General features: G+C 62.1%; 1 protein-coding gene across 6 annotated transcripts in view; it reads right to left on the bottom strand.

Moving 5' to 3' along the window:
* Window positions 1–502: 502 nt before the first annotated feature.
* Window positions 503–25,105, bottom strand: part of SHANK2 (SH3 and multiple ankyrin repeat domains 2) — a 314,515-nt gene continuing 289,912 nt past the window's right edge. For 3 of the 6 annotated variants that reach the window (XM_053923687.2, XM_053923683.2, XM_053923688.2), the window contains 5 exons: window positions 19,223–19,353; window positions 18,751–18,862; window positions 17,984–18,004; window positions 14,324–16,736; window positions 503–5,847 (listed from right to left, as the gene is read on the bottom strand). In XM_053923687.2, coding sequence (XP_053779662.1) covers window positions 5,277–5,847; window positions 14,324–16,736; window positions 17,984–18,004; window positions 18,751–18,862; window positions 19,223–19,353 — 3,248 coding nt within the window. In that variant the 3' untranslated portion in view covers window positions 503–5,276. The remainder of the gene's footprint in view (window positions 5,848–14,323; window positions 16,737–17,983; window positions 18,005–18,750; window positions 18,863–19,222; window positions 19,354–25,105) is intronic. The other 3 variants (XM_053923685.2, XM_053923684.2, XM_053923686.2) reach the window with 3 other exon arrangements.

The raw sequence follows: 25,105 nt of genomic DNA, 5'->3' as shown, positions 1-25,105 counted from the left end.
GGTGCCGTCCTGGTCCCCCAGGCAGAGCGGCGGTCCCTGACACGCTGCTCCACTCTGGGCGCACCTCAGCCCCCAGCAGCAGGGCAGGGAGGCCCCCGCCTCACTCTCAGCAGGGGGGGGGGGGGGGAGGCGGAGCCGGCATCCCGGGGTGGAGAGCGGGACCGTGGGACTTCTCACACCGTCTTCTCCTCAGGGGAAAACAGGCAGTGTGTCACCGCTTGTGGAACTTATGATGATGGAAATAGGAGTGACCTCACTCACTAGAAACAAATACTTTACTTTTAACCAAGTGTGGAAAGGGTCAATACTGCCAACTTCCATCAGCACTACCAACAAGGGCCACTAGGGGGCGACACAGCGACAGGGAGGCAGGTCTCCGGGCCAGATGACCTTGCTCTTTTCCACGGAAATCCTCAAACATGTTTTGTGTTTTAACTAAGTGGAAATGCTGAAAGTGGAACAGCAGAGGGCACTTCTAATGGAAAATTAATTGATAACACAGTCTTATTTCAATGTTCTTTTTATTGTTCGACTTAGATGACTGTGCGTCACAGCCTGGTGACGAGAAAGGCCCCAGAGTCGCATCCAGGCCTCCTCAACATTTCGTTTCTCGAATCGGCTTCGGCTCGACGTTGTGCATTGATTCGGGCTTCTCAGTTCAGAAAACAAGGCACTGTAACTATTGTCCCCGCTACATCGATACATTGGAGATATATCCACCCTTTCATTAAGTACACAGCATTTGAATACAGTATGGTTTGATGCAGATCAGGTTCGAAACACCCAAGGCACACACTTTATTTTTTCTTTTTTTTTGTTTCTGTGTTTATTTGAAGGCTCGTGTTAGAGTTTCAGAATTGCTATAGACAAAGAGTTCCAGAGTAGAAGCAGTGAGCAGTGGTTGCGGTGGTTTTGAACGTGAGACGGTGGAGACTGTGGAAGCAGAAACACGTTACAGGAGTAACAAAGACGCAAAGTCACCAACACAGCGGGAATTAAAAACGGAAGTGGTCAGATCTGCTGAAGTCCAAGAAACAAGCGCAGAGCTTCCCCAGTTCCCCACAAAGCACGGGCAGTCCTGTGTCCATGCAGCTGCCGTGGTCTCCCGGCCCCCGTGGAACTCTCCCCTGCTTGCGTGTGTGCGTGGAGATCTACAGACAGGGAAAGACATTCCTGTTCACTGGTTATTCAAATGCACCAAAGCACAATGAAAGAAAAAGTCTTCCAATAATTCTTTTTCCTAACAAGAAAAACTGATACATTTATCTAGGAGTGGTCTGCAGGGAACCATGGCAGAAGTCGTGGGGGGTGGTTAAGATCAGGGGAAACCAGAGAGGCAGGAGGACTGGGCGGCGAGCTCCAGTAGGTAGGAGGGGTAGAACTTCACCTGAACACAGACATGTAGTGAGTGGCTGCTGTTCACATGGAGAATGTGCCAAAATAGAAGAAACTGCTTGGGAGCTAAGGACAAGTTTTCACTGATGAGGCCAGAGAAGAGGTTCAATGTTAAGTCGCTCTTCCCGGCAGCGGGAGGGGCAGCCTGTGTCTTCCTGGCTCAGTTCTGTGCCCCAACCCTTAGTCCGTGCTTGGTACCCAATCTTTGTTAGCTCACGTCAACCAAAGAGGCTGCCCTGTTCTGCAGTGTCCACGGCCCGACAGCAGGAAGACAGGCTGCGGGTGTGGGGGCGACCTGTACTCCAGGAGAGGGTCCAGGTCTCCCCAACACCCCTGCGTCTGTCCAAAACAGAGGGCAGCAGCTTCCGCAGCCCACAGGCGTCTGCGTCAACCCTGCCCAGTCAGATCTGAGAGCTGACAGCCCATCTCACACACTGGGAGCCCTTCGAGGAAACGGAGCCGCGGCGGATGAGCTCGACACGAGGAGGGCTTCACTCTGGTCAGCTTCGTGGAGGTAAAGCGGCCGTGGCGCTCAGTGACTCGCATGAGGTTGCAAGTTTGGTAACTTTTTGTTTAATTCAGACAGCTGTTACTGTTTGCAATCAGAACCACAACCTTAGTGCAATAGTATATTTATTTTTTACAGTAATTTGGTTGCCATACAAGAGATTTAAGGATTGGGAAAAAGTGCAAATTACAGGAGCTTGTCTTTTTGTTTTTAATAAAGTCTAAAAAGAAAAAAAGCACAAAAGTAACAGTAACAGATAATGCGAACACATCACACAAACGATAGTGTGAAACAGATTGCTTTCTTAAAAACAAAGAAAAAATTGGTTAATGGAAAAAAAAATCAGTATTTGTGGCCCACACATACACAAAAAGTCATTTCCAGGTCATCTGGGTGATGCTGCTCAGCAACTCAGAAAAAATCACCGTTTTATTAACTGAACACCACAAGTAATTCACTTTGATATGTAAGGTTCGGCAAATCAACAGTCACGCTGAGTCGTCTTTATACCGTGTGAGTCAACGGAAAGTGCGCACAGACCCCGGCGCGGGCGTCCTGGCCGGCGTGCGTAGTTTACATCTCGAGAGCTTTTGGTCGTGTGTACACAATGTTACAGAAACTAGGCGTGTGAGAGCAATGTGTGCAAATTACAGTCCATAACAAAAGTTGATCTTAAAACCTGGAGTAGTATTAACATGACCCTTGGGTGAGCCGTCCGACTTGACGTCCGTGCCACCACTAAGGGGGGCGTGGAGTAGGGCCTGGTCCTAGCGTGTCCCGAGGGGAGAACAGTGGGCGGCGATCTGAACGAGGAGCTATTGCTTTCTGTGGCTAAATCACCGAGCGGAGCGAGAGACAGGCTCGTTTTGGCAGTAAGTGTTTCTTTTGTCGGTGAGCGCAGGCTCTGACGGGTCCTACCCTCTGCTCTAAGGAGACGTGTATGAGTGAGCGGTCTCCTCAGCTCTTCTGGCCTTCAGTCCGCCGCTGCCGCTTGGTGGCATGTGGCTTCAGGTGCCTTTAGAGAGGGAGGACAGCCGCTCTCACCGGCTGGCTGCCCGAGTTCAGCAAACCAAAGCCACCAGGCTGGGACTGGACGCCCCCTACCCGCACTTCCTTGCCCTCCCATCCCATCCGGCCTTTCGCCCACGGCACTGAGCACAGAGGTGACCCCAACAGTTGGGGGAGGAGAGGAGGGCTGCAGAGGTGTAGGGAGCTGACCGAATCCTCAGCGTTGCCGCTTGGAAGACCACAGCCAAGCCACTGCCTGCATGTTCTCTGAGCTAGCGAGCAGCCTCCACAGGCCGCCTCGTGTATCTTGGCCTGAAATTTCTCTAGATGGAAAAAATGGAAGGTACACAGAAGTAAAGTGCCTTAATACTCAGTGGACTTCAAGACGGACCTGCAGAAGGTTTGGGAACAGAGGACGCTCCTCAACTCGGTTTCCAATTCAGGGGCACGTGGCTGCAAAACTGGGGGGGGTTGTGTTTTCTGGGAGACCGGTGCATTGCGGACTGCAGCCACTTCTGAAGGTGGCCGTCCTTCAGTGACAGCGTTCTAGCAAAGACAGAGAACATAACACAGCTCTGCTGGCTCAGGGGCATCCAAATAAGGTTGGCTTAAAACGGTCGTCCTTTGGAACTCTCCCACAGAAACGGTGTCGTGAACTCCCAAAAGCCGCTCCTCTTTCCCTTGCTAGCACTGAAGTAGCACAAGGGCTGCTAGTGGACCAGCCGCTTTTTCCTAAAGTGTTGTGCTTATAAACTACCTGTACAGCTAGTTACACTTGCAGTAAAGAAAGAGATTTTAAATCGCTAAGTTTTACGTGTTCATTCTAGAGCTGTTCCAGACCTAATCAGACACTTGATTGTGAGCACAAAGAAAAAAAGGAAAAAAAATCATGTTCTTATAATTAGAGATGGGCGAGGCTAGTTCTGAAATTATAATGGAAGCCCCAAACCTGACATTTGAGCTTCTTCCAACTGTGGGAGAATGTGCTGGAAGCCTGGCTGGACATTTTTCGGCCCGTGGGCAAGTGGCGACCTCCCTTGGAAATCAGAGGTATTGTCGCAGGGGCGGCTCAAGGCACCCCGGCCGTGGAGGCAGGCGGCTGGCAGCCGGCACCAGGGGCACCTCCCTGCCCTCTCCACAAAGCTGCTGTGCGCCTTGCAGCCACCTGCGCCCGACCCTGGGTCCTGCCGTCCCTCTGGGTCCTCAGAAAACTTGTACTATTGATACGAGCTGGCGGGGCTCCTGGACAGTCAGAGAGAAAGGGGAGAAAAGCCTGAAGTGCCCTCTCCCCTGGCTGCAGAGAGGGAAGGACTGCCTCGGCGGAAACGCTGGTTTCCCCCTGGGCAGGCTCAGCGCTGAGCCCGCTGTGCCTTGGCCGCCCCAGCGGCAGCACCTGGCCAGCGTTCACCAGGTGTCAAAGTGAACGCTCACCTGCTCTGCTCGCGGCAGGATGCAACGTGGTTTCGATTAAAAACAAATTCTGAAAGGCAGAGAACCCCTTCCCCCAGGCCGGGGGTGACACTCCCGGCGGATGATGGCTGTCGTCGGTGAGGGGACTTTGGCCCCCGGCAGCAGCACACTGCCGCCTCCCGTGGCCGGGTGTCCCTCCTCCCGGGAATCGTGACTCTGCCTGACTAACCCCGCGTGACACCGGTGTGGCGGCTCTGGGAGTATGCTAACCGACTTGCAGAAATAAAGAAAGCTGAGCAAAGCCGGGCATGACCCCGTCCCACCCCCACCGCTAAGACCCGCACGGCCGAGGAGCCGCCTCGCAGTAGCAGGCGCGAGGGGTCTCCGAGGACAAAGGTTCTCTACCTTCAGTCCCGAGAAGGGGCCCTCGACAGACACATCTGGGGCGTCTCACTGCGAGCAGGTGCAGGGAGGAAAGGAACCAGTGAGCACGGAGGGCTGTGGGGGGCCGCAGCCCACGCAGGGGCCTGCTGCGGGGCTGGGGGCTAGCTGCCCGGGAGCAGGAGGGAGGCCTCAGGAGGTATCTGGAGTACATTGGTGTCTGCCTGCAAGAGCCGGGGCCCCGTGCTCGGCGACGGGCGTCTCTGGGACCTGGCCAAGTGAGGTTGCCCGCATGCTGGGAGGCAAGCTGTGAATCCCTTTCCCGGTTAGAAAAACTCCCTCCCCTTGTCCCTCGTTGGACAGAAACAGCTCAAGAAACCCACGTAGAGAGTTGGGGACTTCCAAGGCCTCTGCTCAGCCACGCCGTAGACACACTCCGTGTTTCTTTGGGTACCAGGACAAACCCATGACATGAGGTTGGTGCTCACAGACCGTGCTTGGCCATGCAAACATTTCCGTGTAAGCCCATCTCTACTTATAACAAGAAGTCTGTGAAGGTCGAGAGCAGCCACCCTTATCTGTCCAGCAGCTGTTTCAAAGCCCTTTCTATGTTCATTCTGTGTCCGACCCGAGTCACCCCAAGGTCTATCAGGTCTTCCTTCTGAAGGTTTGGCAAGTGGCTGCCGTCGATCTCATTGTCCATGAAGGTCTCTTTATGTTCCCCCAAGTTGAGACTTTCCAGCCAGTCTGCCACGTCTGGTTTAGTCCACAGGTGGACGGGTTTAGTTGTAAAAGGCTTGTTTGAGATTGGCTGTTGCAGTATTGAGGGAGAAGGTGACCTGCTGCGTCCCGCTGGGTTCAAGCCGAACAGGTCCCCGGATGGGGGCTGGCTCGGAAGGCTGAAGACCTCGGAGAGAGTGGGGGACGGGGACGCAGCCGCCGCAGAGAGGGGGGAGGGCAGAATCTCTTTGTTCACCTCTGTAGGCGAGACCACAGGGCTTGGGACTCGTCTGGTCCCTGAGGTCCTGCTTTCATAGTCGGGGGGCCGGCTCTGCAGGGTGATGGGCTGAGAGGTCCCGGGGCGGACAGTGAAGGTGACTGTCGTGCTCCGTGTACCTGAGAGGGCACTCAGGGCTTCTGGGCTCCTGGAATGGCAACAAGAGAAAAACAATCACCAGCCAGGTCTCAGAGCAGTTCCGCAGGGTGCAGGTGGCCAAGGAGGGTGGCAGACACCCAGATCACACGAGAGTGTCTCCCGGCAGCCGCGCTGGCAGTGAGCACGCCATCGGCCATGCCAGGCCTGGGTGGGGAGACAGGAGCAGGAGGCGGAGTGAGGGCACAGCAACACACATAGGCAGCCGCCCCTACTGTCCCTGGGGGCGGGCCCATCTCCTGCGCTGGGGGAGCATGCGGGGCAGTGAGGGTCCATTGAGGCGCCTAGGGGCTCACTCGGGGACAGATGTCAGGGGCAGGAGGAAGTCCTGCTCCCTGGTGGGACAAGTGTGTGAGCACCCTCTGAACTGCCTGTCGGGCCCTGGGCTTTCCTGCTGAAAAGGGCAGGTACAGGGAAGCCCCCTGCAGGCTGCCGTTTTGGTAAGGGGATGGCCCTTGGGGGCCAGGGGCTTGAAGAAATCCGAAAAACCAGAGGACAGGGTGGTCTGTCGCATTCAGTCTGTGCCGGCCTGGCACACAGAGGGCCGGCCCGCAGAGGCGCTGCCCGGCGCGGTCTGTGCGGCATTGCTGCAGGAGGCAGCAGGCGAGCTTGTGCGCGAGCCCTGCCTGAAGACAGTGCGGGTGGCCCGCAGGGAGGACACTCCGTCCTTCCCGTGGGGTCAGAGTCGGGCCAGACTCGGGTCTCGGGGCTTGTCCCTTCCTGGTGTCGGTGAGATGGCTGGCTGACTCCTAAGGGGGTGGTCACTCTCACGCCAGAGACCGGTCCGGCTGCCTGCTCACCTCTCTCTGTGGAGGGGGTCCTTCACAGACAGTGCCCGGCCGCCCAGAGAAGGAGTGAGCTCCTCAGGGCCCTGGCTCACGCTCATGTCACCGGATGGAAGGCACTTCTGTCCCAAACCACGGCCACTGCAGAGGTGGCGAGACCAGGGCGTGTCACGTGCCTCTGGGGCTCATTCGCGTGGATGGGGACAGGCCACCTGCCCCCGTCGGGAAGTAGCCACCCTTCCCCAGGCCCCTCCGCGGGGTCTGGACGGCGGGTGCAGGCAGCGGCGCCGCCACACTCCACACGGGCGCATTTCCAGCCCAGGGTCTCACGTCCCCTTGGACACGATGGGCCCTCCTCTCCTGAGGGGGGAGCTGGTGGGTGGGAGCTGTGGAGGGCAGGGGGGGCTGTGAGGGCTGCCCTGACCAGCAGGGTCACGAGGGGCCCATGGCGTCTGCGGGAAAGGGCCGGGGACGGCAGGAGGGGCTGTGTGAGCCGAGGGCAGGGGCTGGAGCTGGGCCCGGTCTGCCTGCACGCTGGTTCGCTGGGTCTGCTGCTGCTGCTGCTGCTGTCGGGGTTCTGAGCCCCCGACCGCTGTTTGGGCTTCAGATCACCCAGCAGCTAACCCAGGTGCCTCTGTGCCTCGTGCCAGCCCCCTACTTGATGTAGCCATCACTTCAAGTGGGGTGTTCTGCATGCGGGAGCAGCAGCAGGTCTGAAGAGGGACCTGTGCCAGAACTCAGGCTTTGGTCTGGTCCCAGGGAGAAGTGTTTCCTCGCCAGGTGACTACCCTGGGCCAGGGACACCCACCCACCCACAGGTCCGGGTGGCCAGGATGACCCCTGTGCAGACGAGAGCCCTGGCTGGGGGTGCTGGCTGTGCTCTCGGTCGTGCTTGTGGGGTGGCCTCATGGGCAGGGGAAGGCACAGAGGCAGCCCCAGCGAGGCTCTGAGGACGAGACCCCCCCGCTGCCAGGCCCAGGTCCTCCGAGCCAAGAGCTAGGAGCCCTCCCTGCCGGAAGAGGGGGGCGGCTCCCCAGATGGAGACCCAAGCTCTTGTGAGAGGTGGACACAGCGAGGACAGGAGACCTGCCCCTCAGGTGTTTGGGTAGGGCTGGCAGGAGCGCTGTGGACACCCCGTCTGCCTCTTTGGTCGGGGGGGCCTGCTCCACTCTGATGCAGTGGAGCTCAGATGGGCGATGAAGTCACGAGTCGGGAAAGCCGCTCCGTCCAGAGGCAGTCCGAGTTGTTCATCAGGGCCCAGGCCCGGTGGGGAAGAGAGGGTTTTTGGGAAGTGGGCAGACACCCTGTAAGAGGGCATCTGCGCAGGGGAGCAGTGCCTGCAGGGACCCTCGGGCGCCCTTGCTCTGACGGTGACCCCACGCGGTAGTCCCTCAGTGTGACAGCACTGGCTTCCGCCCAGGCAGCTCGTGGCAGTGAGCATCTCTGAGCCAGAGGATAGGCATTGGGACCACCCTTGCTGGGGCACTAGCCCGCCCGAGCCTGGGGGCGGGGGTGTCGCTAGCAGCAGAGAGGAGGCCCCCAGAGACGCGGGGCAGCGAGGAGGAAAGTCAGCACACAGCAGAGGCAGGCGCGCGCCTGCAGGAGGCACTTACTTCCGTTCAGCACGGCCCTCTTCTGTGAGCACGCGTCACGGGAGCAAGGGAAAATGACAGAGTGGGGGGGCTTGAGACCACACTGCAAAATTAAGTACAGTTTAGAAAGACGCTGGTTTTGGTGGGCGAGACACAGGTGGTGCTGCAGACACTGGCCGAGGAACTGCCTGCCGGCCCCTTCCCGGCCCAGGAGGGAGGCAGGGCGGGCAGTCCCTGCACGGCCCAGGTGGGCATCAGTCCTGCCGAGAGCGGGAAGCTGATAGCCCTGCCTTCTTCGGTGTGGGGTAGTGCGAACACACCACGGTAGCATCCAGGAGCAAGCTACCAAAGAGAAGGCGCTGCTGGAGGGTCCCCGGGTCCAGGTGCAGCTCAAACCCCACCTGGGGCTGAGCCACCTTTGGGGTCTGCAGCTCAGAGAGGGTGTGTCACATCTCAGGGGGGAGGGACCCCACAAGTGTGGGTGCTTTGCTTGCCATCTGCACCTTGAGATGAGGTGCGGATGGCAAGCAAATACTAGGGGCTGCCCGGTCTGGCCACGTGCTCGGGGCCGGGGGAGTGTCGCAGAGAGAAGAATCATGAGAGGGCGGAGCAGTCGAGGCCTGCCCCGGGGCTGGCCAGCCCTGCCCTCTGCCTCGGATGGATGCTCGCTTCACCCGGGCTCATCGCTTGGACGCTCTCCGCTGAGTCCTTTGGCTGCTGAGACTGCTGGTTGCTAAGCAACCCCTGGGTTCCTGGGTGGCGCGCACAGGAACCTGCTGCCCTGGTTTCAAACAGACGCGCACACACTCACACACACACACCCTCTCTTGGGTTGGCACTGCGTGTCCTGCCGTTCAAACCCAGTCCGTGTGGAAGGGGAGGGCTAGGACGAAAATGGGAGGCTCCTTGGCACTTGCAGACACGTTACCCGGCTGCCAGTGTGCGGGAGCCGGCAGCCGGGGAGTGTTCACGTGGCCTCCCCGTCGCCTGTGCAGACTCATTTGGCCTTGACCAACGTCTGAGTGCAGCCACCACGGTGTGTTGGCTTACTGTCCCCCACGGAGCAGGGCTGGCTCTGCGTCCGTCAGCACAAGGCTCTCCTCAGCCTGCCCCTCCGACCCTGCACGTCAGTGAGTGCAGAGCTTCCAGGACACAACCTCCCCCTCTCCTGCACGAAAGAGGGACTCACTCCCAAACTGCTCTCTTGCTGAGTTAGTCTGTACAGCATCTCGAGGGGTGGAGCACTAACAGAGGAGGGGGAGGGGCACTACATCGTTAGTTAGCCCCGCTGCCCCAGGCCTGCTGGCTCTGGGTGTGGGCCCCGCCCCCACTCCCTGTCTCTGGGCTTTGGTAAGTGGCTCAGTCCTCCCAGCCGCCCTGGGCTCTGAGCACCTCAAGGGGGCTAGGTCTGTTTGCAGCCCCTAGGGCTCGGCCACAGCGGGTTGGTGTGGGGCCTTGGTGGATGGGCTCTGCTCAGCCCGGCCCCCTGAGCAGCATCTAGGGACTCTGCTGGGAGTCACAGCCAGAGTGCCCGTGCCCCAGCGGGCCGGGAGGGCGCTCGCTTTCCAGGGAGGCCTGGCCCCTCCGCCTCAATGCACTTGTAATTGAGAACGTGAGAACCGGACCTGAAACCGGCCATTGGACGAGCAGGCATAAAGTGCTGCCGCCGCCGGAAGTGCCTCCCAGACACCCGTCTGTGAGAAGACACAGCGAGAGTGGACTGCCTGGCCCTCCTCCTACGCCTCCCTCCCTTCCAGACGTGACCTGCATGTGGCAGTCATGGCGACAGGCACAGTGACGGGCCCGTGCGGCGGCCTCGCCCGGCGGGTCAGTTGTGGCGTCGGTGCTGTGGGGCCAGCTGGGCAGAGGACACTTCTCTGATATCCCGAACACCCAGGCTGACCTACTGGAACAGGGAGAGCCCTCAGGGCTATACTGTGGACAGAGGTTGCACCACCGGTGGCTCCAGCTGGGGAGGGGCCTCGGGAGGGTAGCCGGAGGCCAGAGAGGGACTGTCCTGAGCACTGGCCTGTGCCCGGACCTCTGGGGAGGCTGAACCCCCTCAGGTGCCACCAGGACCTGGGGACCCATGGGTGAGTCTCCTTCCCCCAGCCCATCTGTGCCTCTGAGCAGAGACAGCAGGTCCCGGGTCAGCTCCGGACTCACTGGGAAGAGCTAGGTGATCAAGAAGGGCTCCTGGGGGACCCAGTAGACACCACACCCCTAGGCAAGAGCCAAGGGGTTCCCCACAGCTCATCGTCCCTGCTCTGTCCCGATAGGGAGCGTGAAGCTGCCTTAACAGCTATGCGTCACGCAGACACAGCACATATATGTCAGCTTTGACAAAGATGCCTCGTGTCCTGGGTCACAGCCCCTTCGGTTTGTGTCAAAGTGGGTACGTCAGACAGACTGCCATGTTTGGGGGCTCCTGGCTTGTCTCCGGAATGCGGCCCTGGTCTTGTGCCTGGCCCTGAGGCAGCCTGTTTGCGTGTGACTGAACAGTGGCTGAGTCATCTCCGTGCCACGCCTGTGCCAAAGCCCTCAGCAGCTGCCAGCGTGCAGAGTGCAGCCCAGCAGCCCCCACGCCGCAGGCTCTCCAGAACCTGGCCCAGCCACCGCCTCCCGCCGGGCCAGCACTCTCAGCAAGGAGGCGCTTCCGGGCCTGTGCCCCATGGCCCCTGCGCCTGGGTTTCTGCGCCACTGGTGCCTCCTGGTTTCAGGTCTGGTCAGATGTCACTGAAGGACAGTCAGCCCCACTTGTCTTTACTCCTTTGCAGCGCTGGTGCACTTAGGGTTTCTCTTGTCACTTGTCCGCGTGCCCCCTCAGGAGAGCAGTGTGCCACGGGGGTGGGGGGACCGTGCACGTTTTCTTGTTCAGCAGTGAACCCTGGGACTCGGCCCAGGGTCCGACCAGCAACTGTCAGCTGAGCGACAAGTGACCGAGGCCGTTCCCCTGGCCCGGGCCTCCTCCTGCTTCTGCTCTCCCCCGGCCGGCCAGGCCCCAGGGGCTGCTCGGCCTTCCAGCTCTGTGACCTTAGGGAGAACATCACGTGCTCGCAGATGGGGAGACAACCACGTGTGCCCGATGCTGCCAAGGCTGTGAAAGCCCCGTGCGCTGTGGACTGCCACCCGGAGGGCTTCGGGCGTGCGGAGCCGGCGCAGATGAGGGGCGTTCCCGCCACCCTTGCCACGCACTCTTGGGCCTATTCTGACGGGCTGTCGCTGGCACCCAGTCACGTGCCTGGCTCTGAGCCCCCTCGAAGGGCCAGAGCCTGCAGAGCAGCAGGCCCCGTGCACGAGGCCTCCAGCCAGCGGCTGACAGGGTGGGGGCTCCTAGGGGTTCCCCTCAGGATTTTGCCGAGAAGGAAAAGCAGCCAGCTGAGCACGGAGACTTGTGCTTCCCTTGGGCCACAGCTTCCTCACTGGGATCTAGTCTGACACGTCCCTCAGAGATGAGGTCACTCCCTGGGAAAGGCGGGTGGGGCCAAGGAGCTCCAGCCCTAGCAGGTGTTCGGACCAAGCCTGGCGGGGAGTGCCGCCAACAGTTTGCACAAAAGAAACGACTCCGTCATCGTCCCTCATGTCAGTGCGTGTGATCGAGTGGGGAGGACACCTGTCAGCAGCAGAAACACCCACAGCTCCGGCTCAGTCCTGTGTCCCCAGGTCAGCAAGGACCCAGTCACTCACCCTTCCTCCCTGGCCTGCCCGGTTCTGGCCACAGGCGGAAACAGGACCCGAGGATGAAAGGCGCTTCCGAAGGGCAGGCTCAGCCGTGGGATCTGCCGCTTGGTGAGTGAACAGTTGTGAGCAGCTCTGGAGATGGGCCCTTTCCCGGCCGATCAAAGCTTCCCACAGAGATGGCGTTCCGGCACCACTGCCTGTCTGCCATTTCACAGAGCAGAGCCAGCTCCCATCTTCCTGAGAAGGCCTCACTTCCTTCCCTCCGTGGGAGTGCCTCCATCCAGTCTCAGCCTCGTCTGGACTCGGTCTACTCCCCGGACAGGTCAATACCCAGCCTGTCACCCTGTCCACAAGGCCAGAGGAGCCTGAGGCCTGCCCCACGTGTGCCTGTGGGGGAGGGTGCGTGGAGTGGGTGCCGCCTCTCCCCAAAGGAACACAAGCACCGGGGGAGGGCAAGCCGAGTCTCCCCTCGGTCCGCAGCTCTGCCCAGTACCCCCACCCAACTTCCCTGCTCGGTGTGCCTCACGGCTGCCGCCCAGGGCCACGTGGGGCTTTGTCTGCTGAGACCATCAGCCAGGCACCCGGTTTGGCCTCAAGTCAAGGACCTTCCTCTCTGTTCTTGGGCCTCTGGGAACCTCGCTCCTAGTCCAGCTCTGAGCGCCAGCGGAGAGCTGACAGAAGGGGAAGCAGCCTCTGGGCGCTCAGCGGCGCTCACAACCACCTGGTGTCAGCCACCAGGTAAACAAAGGCGGCCCTGGATGCTGAACCGGGCTGCAGGTGAGTTCTGAGGGCTGGACAGCAGCCCTACCCTCGCTGGCCTCAGTCGTGACCCTGGTGATACAGTAGGTGGCTGCCTGTGCAGGCTTATCCCCAGTCTCAGCCAGAGCTCCGGGGAGGGACCTGAGATAGCGCTGGGGCTGGAGCTTGGGGCTGTGCCTTCCCGCTGAGCACCTTAGCTCAGGGCCTGACCTCAGGGGTGCCCAGGAGCATGCCCCGGCCCTGGAGCTGCCCCCTTGGGCATCGTCCCCAGGCAAACGCTGCTCGTGAGGGGGAGCCGGTCAGGAGCCTCTGCCTGGGTCCTGGCTCTGCCTCCTGCGGCTGTGCGTGTGGACGGCCACTGGGCCTCTGGCTCCATGCCCCCTGAAAACTGGGTATCATTGACACCTGCTCCCCGCGCCTCAGCTGTCACCAAGATTTGCCACCCCTGTGCAAGCGTTTTGTAAAACGGGAAACACTCAAGGTCAAGCATCTTAGTTGTACTTCACATCCCAGCAACTAAAGAGCGGCGGTACTGCCCACCGAGGCAGGGCTAACCGGGCTGGCCAGACCGCAGATTTCCTGGAGACCTGGGTACATGATGTGTGTGGGTGCGCGTGTCCCCTCACCCACCGGAAACGGAGCACTTACAGCCTAGACTCTCTCTTCAGCATCACAGCGAGTGGCGGGGGTCCTGGCACAAGGCAGGCTGGGAGTGCCTCTCTGCGAGGCCAGCCAGGCAACACCTCTGGTGAGCAGAGGGACCGCCTGGGTGACCGCTCTACCGCCACATGGAAGGGGCCTGGGAGACGGGGCTCAGCCCCCACCTGGGGGCCCCTGGTCGAGGCCTCTGACCAGTGGGCTTTGATGTTGGCGAGGACCACCCACCCAACAGCGGTGTGAAGACAGACTTCACCAGTTCCCACAGTGAGACCTGAGCGTAGACATCAGCCGGAGAAACGGAAGAACCCTGCCACCCAGGGAACCGAGGGCAGAGGGTTGAGGGGCCTGTTCCACCGCTGGGCACCTCTGTGGGGCCTTCTGGTCGGGTTTAGAAACAACCCTTCGTGGTCAGCCCCCAGCTCCCACGGCACTCACTCAGACCGCACCAGACGCACGCGGCCGACCCAGCCGGCTGGGCTGGGGTGGGAGGGGCTGCTGGGGGCGGGGCGCCACTCTGAATTTACTGGTGGAACTGCACCCAGCCCTTCCCACCCTGTGAGCAGTGGGAGGGAGAGGAGAGCCACACACCCACCCCCGCTGCATCCTTCCCCCCACGACGCTGGCACAGCCACCCCTCCCTCAGCTCCATGGAGCTTGCCTTTGGCTTCTGCAAGGTTCTAGGGTGGCCTTTGGGGTGGTCTTGGCAAAGATTGGGACAAGGAGCGAGAGCAGAGCTGTGCTCTGGAAGCCCAGGTGGGCCGGCTATGCCAGGCCACAGCGGTGACGAGTCTGCACCGAGTCTGCACCGGGAGAGCCCTGCCTGTCGGGGGGCGGGGTCTGCTGTGCTGCACCAGAGTCCAGGAGAACCAGAGGGACCCTTCTTCACGGCTGCTGTGGCTGCTCCCCAGGGCGTCTCCTGGTCACACTGCCGGGGTGAGGCCGAGGAAAGCCTGGCGTGGAGAGCTGTGTCTGAGCCGCCCGTGGGACTTACCTGGGAGCGAGGCCAGCCGGCTTGGTCCCCGTGGGCAAGTCCAGTCCTTCCCCCGGCTTGGCCGATTTCTCTCGGTTCATTTGCTGCAGGATTGAGTTCAATTCACTGATCACATTTGCCTTTGGGCCTGAGAGGATGGGGCTTCTGACCTCTGAGATGTCACCCCACAACTTGGAGGTCCTTGGCTGGATCCCTTTCATGGCCCCAGGCGGAACCCCACCGGGTGGGGGCGGGGGTGCGGGCGGAGGGATGACAAAGCTGTCTAAGTCCTCTTCCGCCAGTGCGTCCTGGTAAAGCGCGTTGCTTTTGTGGACGACCGGCTTCACTTTGGGCTTAGGAGGTACGGGGGGCTTGTCGGCCACAAACGCCTGCCCGTCGGCATAGACGGTGCAGGTGTCTGCGCCTTCGCCCCCCTCGGAGGACAGGGTGGAGATGCTGGACACCGTGGAGACGGTGCTGGTCGTCTCCAGGTGGTGGTCGCTGCTGCTCCGGCTGTCCGCCTCCTCGATCCCCGAGTCTGTGACGGTGTCGAAGCTCTCGGGGGGCGGCAGGAATGAGGCAGGCAGGCAGTTTGAAAGGCCGGCCGGCTTGCTGTCTGCAGAATTGGCTGGCTGGCCGGAGTTCAGCGAAGGGGATGGGGAGGTGTCGTTTTTTTTCTGCTTGACCAAGTCTGTGGGAGGGGGCACAGAAGCAGCACGGTCGTCGGGGATGTCAAAGCTGTTTGCGAACTCCAGGGGAGGCGGCAACGGCTCTGTGAAAACGAAGTCTTCGTCCAGGTCCACGGAGGCCAGAGGTGGGGGGGGGATGCGGAATGGCAAGACCACCGTCTCCTCCACGGAGCCCGCCGCCACCATGGTCCTGCCGGGCGTGGTGGCGGCGGGCTCGGGGCCGGCGGAGATCTGTAAAGCACCTTCGGTTTCGGGAACACCTTCTGGCACCTCAGGCAGTGAGTTGTCCGGCTTGGCTTCCACGTCGGCTTTCTCGCCCTCTTCCTCCAGGAAGTCGCCCGGTGTGGCAGCATCCACAGTGTGCACCATCAGCAGACCAGCCGACTTCTGCTGGGACGTGTCCATGATGTTGATCAACATGTTCTTCTTGTCGTCACCCTTCCGGTCCTTGCCCAGGTCACTCTCATACTTGTTCTCCGTCTCCTGCCGCCTCAGGGGCCCCCGCGTGTTCTGCCTGGTGACTGTGGGGAAGCCTGCCTCCATGCTGGGCCGCATTTTGGTATCAATGTAAAGAGGTTTGTTGAGGTCGGCCTTGGGGGCCTCCCCCTTGGGGCCTTGCTGGGACTCCTTCATGGCTCGGTCCCTTGCGGAAAGCGCCAGGGCCAGTGGGGAGCTGGGGTCCAGCAGCCTCCCTGTGAGCGGGTGGACGTAGTTCTCAGGGCTGGCTGCGCCGCTGCTCTTGGGGGGTGCCGTAGTGCTGCTCTCAGGGCCCTTGGCTTTGGACATGGAATTCAGCAGCCTGCTGGCCTCCCCCTGAGCTCCGGCCTCACCACCACCTGCAAAATGGCTCTCAGGCTCCCTGGGCACTTCCCCTGGCATTGTGGGCAGCGGCAGCGGCAGCTCGGTGCCCTCCTCTTCCCCAAAGCCACCCTCCTCTGGGAAATCAGAGGGCTGCCCCCTGGGGGCCGGCAGCCCCAGACCCACATCCTCATCCCCCAGGTCCGTGGAGAGGAAGGCTGGTGAGTTCCTCCTGGCTTCTAGCCGCTTCTCCCGGTCGCGCACGGCCCCGGCGATGGCGGCGGCGAAGGGGCTGCTGACAGTCAGGCTGTCATCTGGCCGCAGCTGGCCCGGCTGCTCGGAGGCCTGAGGGTCAATCTCCATGCTGCTGCCCTGGCTGCTCTTCCCGCTGCTGCTGGTCGAGGGCTCCTTGACGATGATGGTGGGGATGGGGATGGAGCATGTCTTCTCGGGGCTGTCCTCCACGTTGGACTGCTTCACCAGCATGCCCTTCCGCCGGGCTGGCTTGGCGGGCACGTACACGGCCTTGCTGGCGATCTTTCCCACCTCCGAGTACGGGTTCTCGGGCATCTGGCCCCTCTTGCTGCGGAAGTTGGCCTGGGTGACAGGGGCCCGGCTGTAGACGTCGTCGGAGTCCAGCGAGTAGCGGTCCAGCTCTCTGCGGTAGTACAGCCCCTTCTCCCTCATCATGGTGGCCACCGTGTCGGAGCGAGCCGCCGGCGACACCTTGGCAGCAGAGTTCTGATTGAATGCAGGCTTAATCGTCCCGTAGACCCTCGGAGTCGGGGACTTGGGGCAGTTGTACGTGGTGGGGGAAGGTGGCGGTGGGGATGGGGGCACGGACTGTGGGGGTGGGGGGATGTCTTCGGATGTGTCCGGCATGGACAGGCTTCTGGTGAACTTCAGCGTCGGAGGGGCCAGGAACTGCCTCTCTTCCTCCGTTATCCCTGCAAGCAGAGGACGGGCTTAGTCTGCAGTCGGACAACACGCTTCCCGCGGCGGCTGGGGTCATGCAGGGGGTCTGCAGGCTCCCGGGCAGCACAGTGCGCACACAGCTCAGCACAGCACAGCGCATAGCGCCGAGGGGCGTGCGGCCCGTTCCGAGCCAGGAGAGAGAAGGGAAGGGAAGAGAGGGTGTGGGAGGCTCTGAGTGCGTGCTGCTGACATGTTCTCTCTGTGCTGGCCAGAGCGCCGGGCACCTGACATCCTCGGGGCTGTGTGCACACATGTGCATGTGCACGTGTGCCAGGGCGTGTTGGGGGCTGGGCTGGGTCAGGGGGTGTCCATCCTTTTAGGGCTGATCCGGGCTCCAGGGGGTGTCATTAGGGTCTCGGGGCCTGTCTGAAATGAGGGCACAGGGTGTGCGGGGAGGTGCTGCTGTGTAGGCCTCCCTCCCTGTGGCAGGACCCGGTTCTGCCAACCTCTAGGCTGTCTGTCGCAGCTGCTGGAGCTGCCTGGGCCTCAGGAGGACACCTGGCTTGGTGGGGGGAGGCAGCCCAGACCGTCTGTCACCCAAGACCCCAACTGGAGCCAGGAGCAGGCGCTCGGCCGCTGGGCCCTCCCCGAAGCCCTGGGACTGGCCCACCTGAGATGCTACGGGCCATGCTGCGGGCACAGTGGTCTCCTGCCGCCACGGTGAGCCGGGGCAGGGCTCGCAGGCAGGCCCGAACTCTGCCTCTGTCAGGACTTGACCTGCGGGAGTGTGTGGGGGTCGGACGTGGCAGGGTGCTCTGCAGGCGTGCGGTGGGACACCCGCCTTGCTGGCCCTGACGGGGGTGTGTGTCCCACTGTCCAATCCACCAAAATGTCAACAGAACGCACTCCAGGCGGCAGGAAGGGACACACAGACACGGACACCGACAGACAAGAAGCACGCATGTCGGGTTGGGGGCATGCAGGTTTTCCAAAGAGGGGACAGAGTAAGTCACTTCAAAAAAAAGAGCAGAACTCCCACAGCAGACTACAGGAGCTTAGTCCAAAGGAGGTTTCCGCTCGATAAGGGCATTTCAAATTCCTCACTCCTTGGAGGGCGCTCGGGCCACAAAGACGGGCTGCCAAAGGCCGTCACCAACCAGCGGCTGCGCAGTGCTGGCCTGCCAGTCGTGTGCCCAAGGAGTGACAGTTTAAGAATGCACCTTATAGAGTTAAGCAGTTACAGTCAAACGACAGGTTCCAGACTGGAAGGAGCACTGACCTGATAGAAAGATTCTGCTGTCTGACAGGAGGAAATCAACTGTTACTAACCAGCCACAGAGCCAGGGACACACCCGGTGCCTGTGCTAGTCCGTGCAGCCCCGCGCCACCGGGACGGCGTGCTTCAGGGAAGCAGACGCCGCCTCTGCGATTGCTGGTGCTGGTTACTGCCTCCGTCTAGGGACGTGGGTGCCACGTCTCCATCAGCGCTGCTGGGGGGCGCATCCCCATGCACAGCCCTATGCCCGGGGGCTGCCCGCATTCAGCTCCCTGCAGGGCAGGGCTCACGCTGGTGTCGGCAGCGGCCTTGGCCTCTCTCGGAGTTTACAGGGCAGGGACAGTGCTGGGCTGCCTCACAGAGAGGCTGTCTGAGGGTCATGGTCACCCTGTCTGCACCAGTCAGCAGGAGTCAGCGTGACGTGAGCAAGAGCAGGAAGGAGTGGTCTACAGCACACAGTGAGGACAGTCGTGTGGGACGTCACGAGCCTGGCGCAGCCGCCCTCAGGTGTGTGTCTGCTGAGCTCACCCTACAAAGCATGGCCGTGGCCGGCGAGGCAGGGGCCCGGGGCCCACCCCACCGGCCCACCAGGACCCTCTGCTCCCCTCCTGTTGTGGGGCATGTCCCCTGGTGGTGTCACAACAGCCACCATGGATTTCGTGTCCAGCGGGTGAGACCGGGCATCTGACCAAAGGTGGGCGGGGCGCTAGGGGGCTGCTGGGGCTCTGGGAGCGCAGGGCAGCCTCTGCAGGTGCGGCCGTGCTGCTTACCTATTGATTTCTGCCTTCGCATCGTACCTCGAGGGAGGCCCAGAAACGGGCCTTTCGGGCTCCCGGGAACGGTGGGCGTCATCACGGCGATCCCCTGGCGTTCGTACGCAGCCTGCAAACCAGAGGGCCCTGGTGAGGTGTGCCTGGACTGGCCTCCCCCACAGCACCCTGGGCCGTGGCACCTGTCACATGGCTTCCCGGGCTTCTTTTGGGGGTACCTAAGTATTCCGCTGAGGCCCAGCCAGGGGCTGGTGCTCCCGGCCCCCGGGGACGGCTGTGGCCTGAGGCCCCAGAGAGGCGTGTCCTCCTCTTGAGGGGTTGGGGTTGGGGCTCCTCTTCTGGGCAGCATGGGGAGTGTGACCCGAAACCGTAGGTGTGGCCGTCAGTCCGCTCACTGAGCCCTGCCACTGTGGGAGTGGTGCTGGCTCCCCAGAGGCCCGCCCGCTCCCCAGTTCCCGGAGCAGCCACTCACATTCATGTCGGAGACGGACGGGAAGCACCGGCTGGTGGGCCGCTGCTTGATGGTGGCCACCCGGGACTCCACGGCCACGTTCTCCACAGCTCGGGATGGCTTGGCAGCAGGCACGATCTCATCGGGTTTATCTGCAGCATGAACACGGTGATTGGCAGAGGTGTCAGTGACCAGAGCCCTTGAAACACTATTGGGGGGATGGGCTCAGCAAAGTGACCAAGTGCCTTGTGCATTTTAATGGCATTTAACTGCCGGACCTCCAAACTCGTGCAAGCAGGGGCTCGACCGGCCGAGCGGAGCGTGCGGCCTCTCTGCTGCGTGCGTGCCCTGCGCCATGCGGTTCCCCGGCCCTCAGCCCAGGGGCAAGGGGCACCTGTGGACAGGCGGGGAGGAGACCCTCAGCCAGCGAGGCCTGGGCCGCCCTGAAGGCCGTGACATCCCTGCCTTCGTGTCCCTGGGGTCACTGCTGACGGTGTCAGCTGAGCAAGTGCTGGGCTGCTTGTTTTTAAAGGGCTCACAAGTGTGGTCCCTTTGCGACCAAATGCAATTGCCAGGGCATAAGGACCCAACACCCAAGGCTGGAAGCCACCTGCTCAGTGTGGGAGATAGGAAGCCAGCAGACCCAGTGGCCAGCCAAGGACCTTGTCCAAGGTCCAAGCCCGTGCAGTGGGAGAGGTCCCCATTTCTCCCCAGGAGTATTCTCATTTGCTTGTGGCAAACAAAACCAAGGATTAGTTATTAGTGATTCTCACAAATTAAACTAAAAATTGAAATCGAAAACAATAAATGGTTTGAAAACTGAAGTGTGCCCTACAGCTGCCCTCGGGCCCTGGCTGGGTGTGTCACACATCGGGGTCCAGGCACCAGGGTGTGCTCAGGGCCCTTCACGTGCAGGAGCCGAGGGCAGACCTGCGGCGCAAGCTCCCCTGGGCCGCCGTGCACCCTGTGGGCGCCTTTCCAGCCAGGTGTTGCCTGGTTAGCAGGAGCCCAGGGAGGTGGAGCCAGGTGTGAAGGGCCCATCCAGACCTCTTGAGGCTCAGCGCTCACTTCCCTCCCTGCCAGGCCACCTGGAACACTGTCCTCAAGCCTGAGTGAGGACTTCTCTGAGGCAGCCCTGACCCGCCCTGGCATCTGGTGACCTCTGCAAAGCTCAGGCCCGCATTCAGCTCCCCGCAGGATTGAGGACTCCCAGCTGCGAGGCTGGTGTGAGAGGCGCCGAGTTGTTTTTTTAGGGACCATGACAGCCACTTGGAACCCTCCGGATGGACCCCGCAGAGTTCCCAGACCAGAGGCCCCAGTCAGATGGACTTTGGGAGGAAGGCAGTGTGCCCAGCTGGGGGATAGGCAGGCACCCACCACAGCCACCCTCCGCCTCACAGGGGCCAGCAGGCAGGCCCATAACATTCGTGGAGGTGATTTCCTGGCTCACCCCTAACACAGCCTGACCCCAGGCTGTGTCCTGACCGGGGGTCAGCAACCTGTGGCCCGAGGACCAGGTTCGCCACCCTGCTCTCATGGGCCCCGGGCCTGGCAGCGCTGTGTGCACTGCTAAGGGACATCAAAGGGAGGGGAAGGAGGATGCAGTCCCTGCAGTCCCAGAGCCTGAGACAACCGAAGCCTTTACGGACAGCACCTGCCAACCAGGGGTGGCCCGTGGCTACCTGCCGCTCATGCGGGGGCACCCAGAGAGCCCTTCCTCCTCCCCTCCCTGCTCTGCTCGAGCTCTTCCGGAGGCCCTGGGACCCGCAGCTCCGTCAGCTCCTTGCCACCTCCTTGGGGGGGCATCTCCTCCCCCTCATGGTGTCGCCCCTTGGGGCTGGTGGGGAAACCTCCAGCACCCTCTCCCCTCCTCCCCACACCGAACATCCAGGCCTCACCTGCGTTTGATGCCCCGCTCGCAGTCCGCCCCCACACCCTCCTGGCCCGCCGGCCTCCCTCCCCAGGTCCTTCCCTTTGCCCCACCACCAAGCTGGACGTGTGCCACTCTCATCCCCTGGTGGTTTGCCTTCTCCTTCCAGATCAGGGTGGGATTCCCGCTGTGGTTGGGGTTTAACCAGTTTCTGTGCAGGTCTCTCCCTGCCATCCCCAGCCCTCCCTGTCAGTAGGCCTCGCACCCCTCAGTGCCAGGAGGCCCAGGGCCCCTTACTGCAGTGGCTCAGATGGCACTTGGTTAACCTGCTTGGTAAACCAGCAGGGCGCCTGGAAGCCGGGCCCCTCTGCGGCTGGCGGTCTTGCTTCCGCAGTGCTGGCTGTTTCCCCAAATGAGGACGGGGAGTGGGGTCTCCAGTACCGGGAGCTTCATTCACCAGCGTGCGCCCTGTGCAGGCCCAGCCTTGGCTACTGCCCTGCTATCCCCAGGCCCCTAGGAACTCCTCCCATGGGCTGGGGTGCTCGGGGGGATGCCCCCCAGGGTTAGGACAGAGCACCTGGAGCCCCGCATCACGACCTGTGGAGGTGGGCCCCGAGGATGGATGGGCAGCTCCATCGTGCAGTGGCGGCACCCGGGCCCACCAAGGGGCGAGGGACCCAGCACGGGAGCTGTCCTGCCACGGAGTACAGCCAGCCAGGTCTCTGCGAGGTGCTCGCTTCCCGCTGGGCCTCTGGAGCCCATGTCTCTGGTGTTACACCTCCCCCAGCTGAGGGTGCTGGCTCACCCCGTCCCTAGCTCACCTAGGGTTCGTGCCCAGCACCCTGGAGAACCACCTGGAATCTTCTCATACCTGGAACGAGCAGGCAGTACACCATGATGTGGGGCCCCAGGGAATGTGGCAGGCACCCCGAAAACACGCCTGGAACAATGGGCATACCCAGGCAAGGCAAAGGCATCCTGGGTAATCACAGGGCCCAACCCAGGTGGGCGCTCTAATGTAATGGCCTTCGTCCCGCCTCTCCCTAACCAGAACCTGGCCGTGGGTGGGGGAGGGGCGACTCCCACGTGCAGGGAGAGTAACTCTAAGGTGCTTAAGGTCCTGCAGGTGGAAATGTGGGACCAGGTGGGTGGGGCTCGAGTTGTAGTCACCGCCCTCTGCGCTCCACCTCCGGCCAGGGTGCGAGCCCTGGGGGGCCACACTGCCTTCCCAGGCCCCCTGACGGAAAAGCAGGGAGTGGGACTGGGGAGCAGTTGGCTAAGTCCTTGAAGCCGGGTGCCCCCTGACAAACAGCCCAGCGGCAAGTGCTCAGGCCTGCTCCACGGGCAGCCCACACCTAGAAGTGCCGTCCCTTGTCCACAAATCTCAGGCTTCCTGGCCTAGACCAGCGCCCTCTGGGGGAGGTGGTAGGTTTGTCCAGCAAGGCTGGGTCACACATGGTTGGGAGCCAGATCCAGGCAGGTGGCCTGCCTGTCTCGAGAGACCCTCAGCCTGTGGGCTCGCCCCACCCTGGGCCGACAGCCACACCAGGCCCCTGATGTGCTGCGAGCTCTGCTGCGGCAGAAACCCGAGCTCAGCGAGCTGGACGCCAGTCCAGTGAGGGGCGCGGAGCAGGCTTCCCTCTGAAACAGCTCCCAAGAGGAAGGTGAACCGCCAGCAGCCCCAGAGTCAGGAGGAGCCTCAGGCTGCAAGCCCCTGCTGTCGCCTGCGGGCCCTCCTCCCGGGGGACAGCCAGGGGCTGGGAGCCCGCACTCTGACGCGTCTCCCGCCTTCCCAGGGCCGGGGTGGCATCTCGGGGTCCCGTTCACCCTCAGGCCCCAGAGCACAGGTCTGGGGACTAGAGCGGGGACACTGGAGGACAAAACAAGGGGGTTGGAGAGACGAGGAAACGAAACCTTAGGGGTCCTGATCACTTGCCGGGTGACCAAGCAGGCTGTCACGCAGCTGCCTCAGTTCCCCAGAAGTGTGGAGACAAGTGTCACTCGCCAGCGGCTCACAGCCGCACCCGCCCCTCCTCACACAGCCTGGGGGCCGGCGGCCGGACCCCGCTGTCAGGAGGGCGGCCCCTTCCGGGGACTCCCGGCAACCCCCGGCTGCGGCTGCATCCCCCTAGCCTCTGCCTTCACGTGGCTTCTCTATGTCCCTTCTCCCTGCAACTGTGTGTCCCTCTCTCTTGCAAGGACAGCCACCATTGTTCAGGGCCCAATCTGCAAAGTCCGTATTTGCAAATAGTGTCCCTTCCACAGGTTCCAGGTGGACACGGATCTGGGGGACACCGCTAAACCAGAACACTCATAAAGGCCTGCTTCTCTCCTCCACACGGCCTCTTCAGAGTGTGACCAGGCCTCTTGGGGGCAGGCCAACCCTCCAGGGAGGCGGGGAGGTGGTGTGACGGCCGGGAGAGTATGCTGCACACCGACCGCAGGCGGGGGGGGGGGGGGGCACTGCAGCCCCCCACTGTGCCCCATAACCCTAACCGCATGTCCCCAGAGGGGCTGGTTGGTCCACACTGCTGGGCCCTTTGGCACTTCTTGCCCACGCACTCGCCTCCAGGTCAAGATGGGGTCAGGGAATCCGGGGAGGGGCCATTTGATAGCAAATCTGCACCCAATTTCCTTCGCCATTCAAAGGAAGGTGGACCTCCCCTGCGGCTTCTGCCCTGTGCCCATGCGGGCCCTGCAGACCGTGACCTCTGTCCTTGTCTGTTGCAGTGTGGTGTCTGGTTGCTGAGGTGCCCCTGGGGGTGAAGGCTGGTGGGTGAGCTGGTGTGCCCGGACGGGCAGGCCACAGGCTCCCCCTGAAGTCTGTGACAATGGGCTTTCTGGGTCAGTTCTGTTAAGGCGATGGGTTCCCGGGGTCCCATGGTAGGGTGCCCTTCAGCATGGGGTGCTGGATGGAGGGGCCTTCAGAGAGAAATCAGGCCCAGGGGGTGGTCTGTGCCTTGGGCGTCCACCACCTGGCGGCACTGACCGATCCCAGAAAACCCACCGGGAGCTTCCCAGGCAGCCCCTGGGGGTTGGAAGCCCAGGGATGCTCCTGGAAAGGCTGCTGGGATTGGCCGGCACGGCGGGAGACCGGGCGAGGGGAGGAGGCACTCCCACACCAGCGGTGCAGGACCCACACCCCTGCCCCCAGGTGCTGCCTCACAGGCGCTGCCCGAGACCCACCTACCCTGGTTTCCCTGCACCTTGGCGTCTGTGCCCACGGTGGGGGGATAGGGTCCCCCCTGCTGTCGGGGCGCATGTGGGGCTCATGTCCTCCCACCCATGCCAGCCCTGGGGAGGGACAGGGAGAAGCTCAGCCTTGCAGCTCTCCCACCCCGACCTGCACCCCAGCTCCAGGATGGTCCTCCTGCAGGTGCAGAGCAGGCCTGGTGAAGAGCGAGGGGCTTTCTGGGAGTCAAAGGGAGGCTGCCCACCCACGGCAAAGGGGACTGGCGCTCAGGCACCAGCCCTCCATCCACCCGGACCTGCACCCCGACCTGCAGGGCGGGCCCGGCCCTGACAGCCGAGCAGGGGGCCCCGGCCTCAGCCATGATGACGTGGACACAGCTCGGGGTGGGTGGGGGATGCAGACCACGATGGGGCCACAGACGGGACAAGCGAAGCAGATGGACCAGACTGAAAGGGGACATGTCCCGGAGCTGGACCCCTGCAGGGTCTGGCACAGGGAGAGACAGGACGAGGCCACCGCACACTTGAGACGCAACACCAATGGCTACAGAGGGTTTCCTTCCACAGGCAGTGTGGGCAGGGGCTGGAAACAGACAGGGGCTGCCCCTTACCCTTCTTCTTCCGGACGGAGGCTTGCAAACAGAACGGGAGCGTGAGTCCCATGGCAGCCATGCCCCCCCCCCCCCCCCCCGCCCCTAGGGCCCTGGGGGTCCCGCCCGCCCAACCCAACCCATCGGCCGGCAGCTCAGGGCCCCAACACTGGTGGGCTGGGCATCTGGAGAGCAGACGCACCATCTGCGCTTCCCCAGGAACCTGCCACCTGGCCCCGCTGGTAACCCTGC

Source organism: Desmodus rotundus, chromosome 5 (genome assembly GCF_022682495.2).
Source record: "Desmodus rotundus isolate HL8 chromosome 5, HLdesRot8A.1, whole genome shotgun sequence".
Taxonomy (NCBI): Eukaryota; Metazoa; Chordata; class Mammalia; order Chiroptera; family Phyllostomidae; genus Desmodus; species Desmodus rotundus.
The sequence above is the reverse complement of the archived record's forward strand: the minus strand, read 5'-3'. Positions and strand labels throughout refer to the sequence as shown.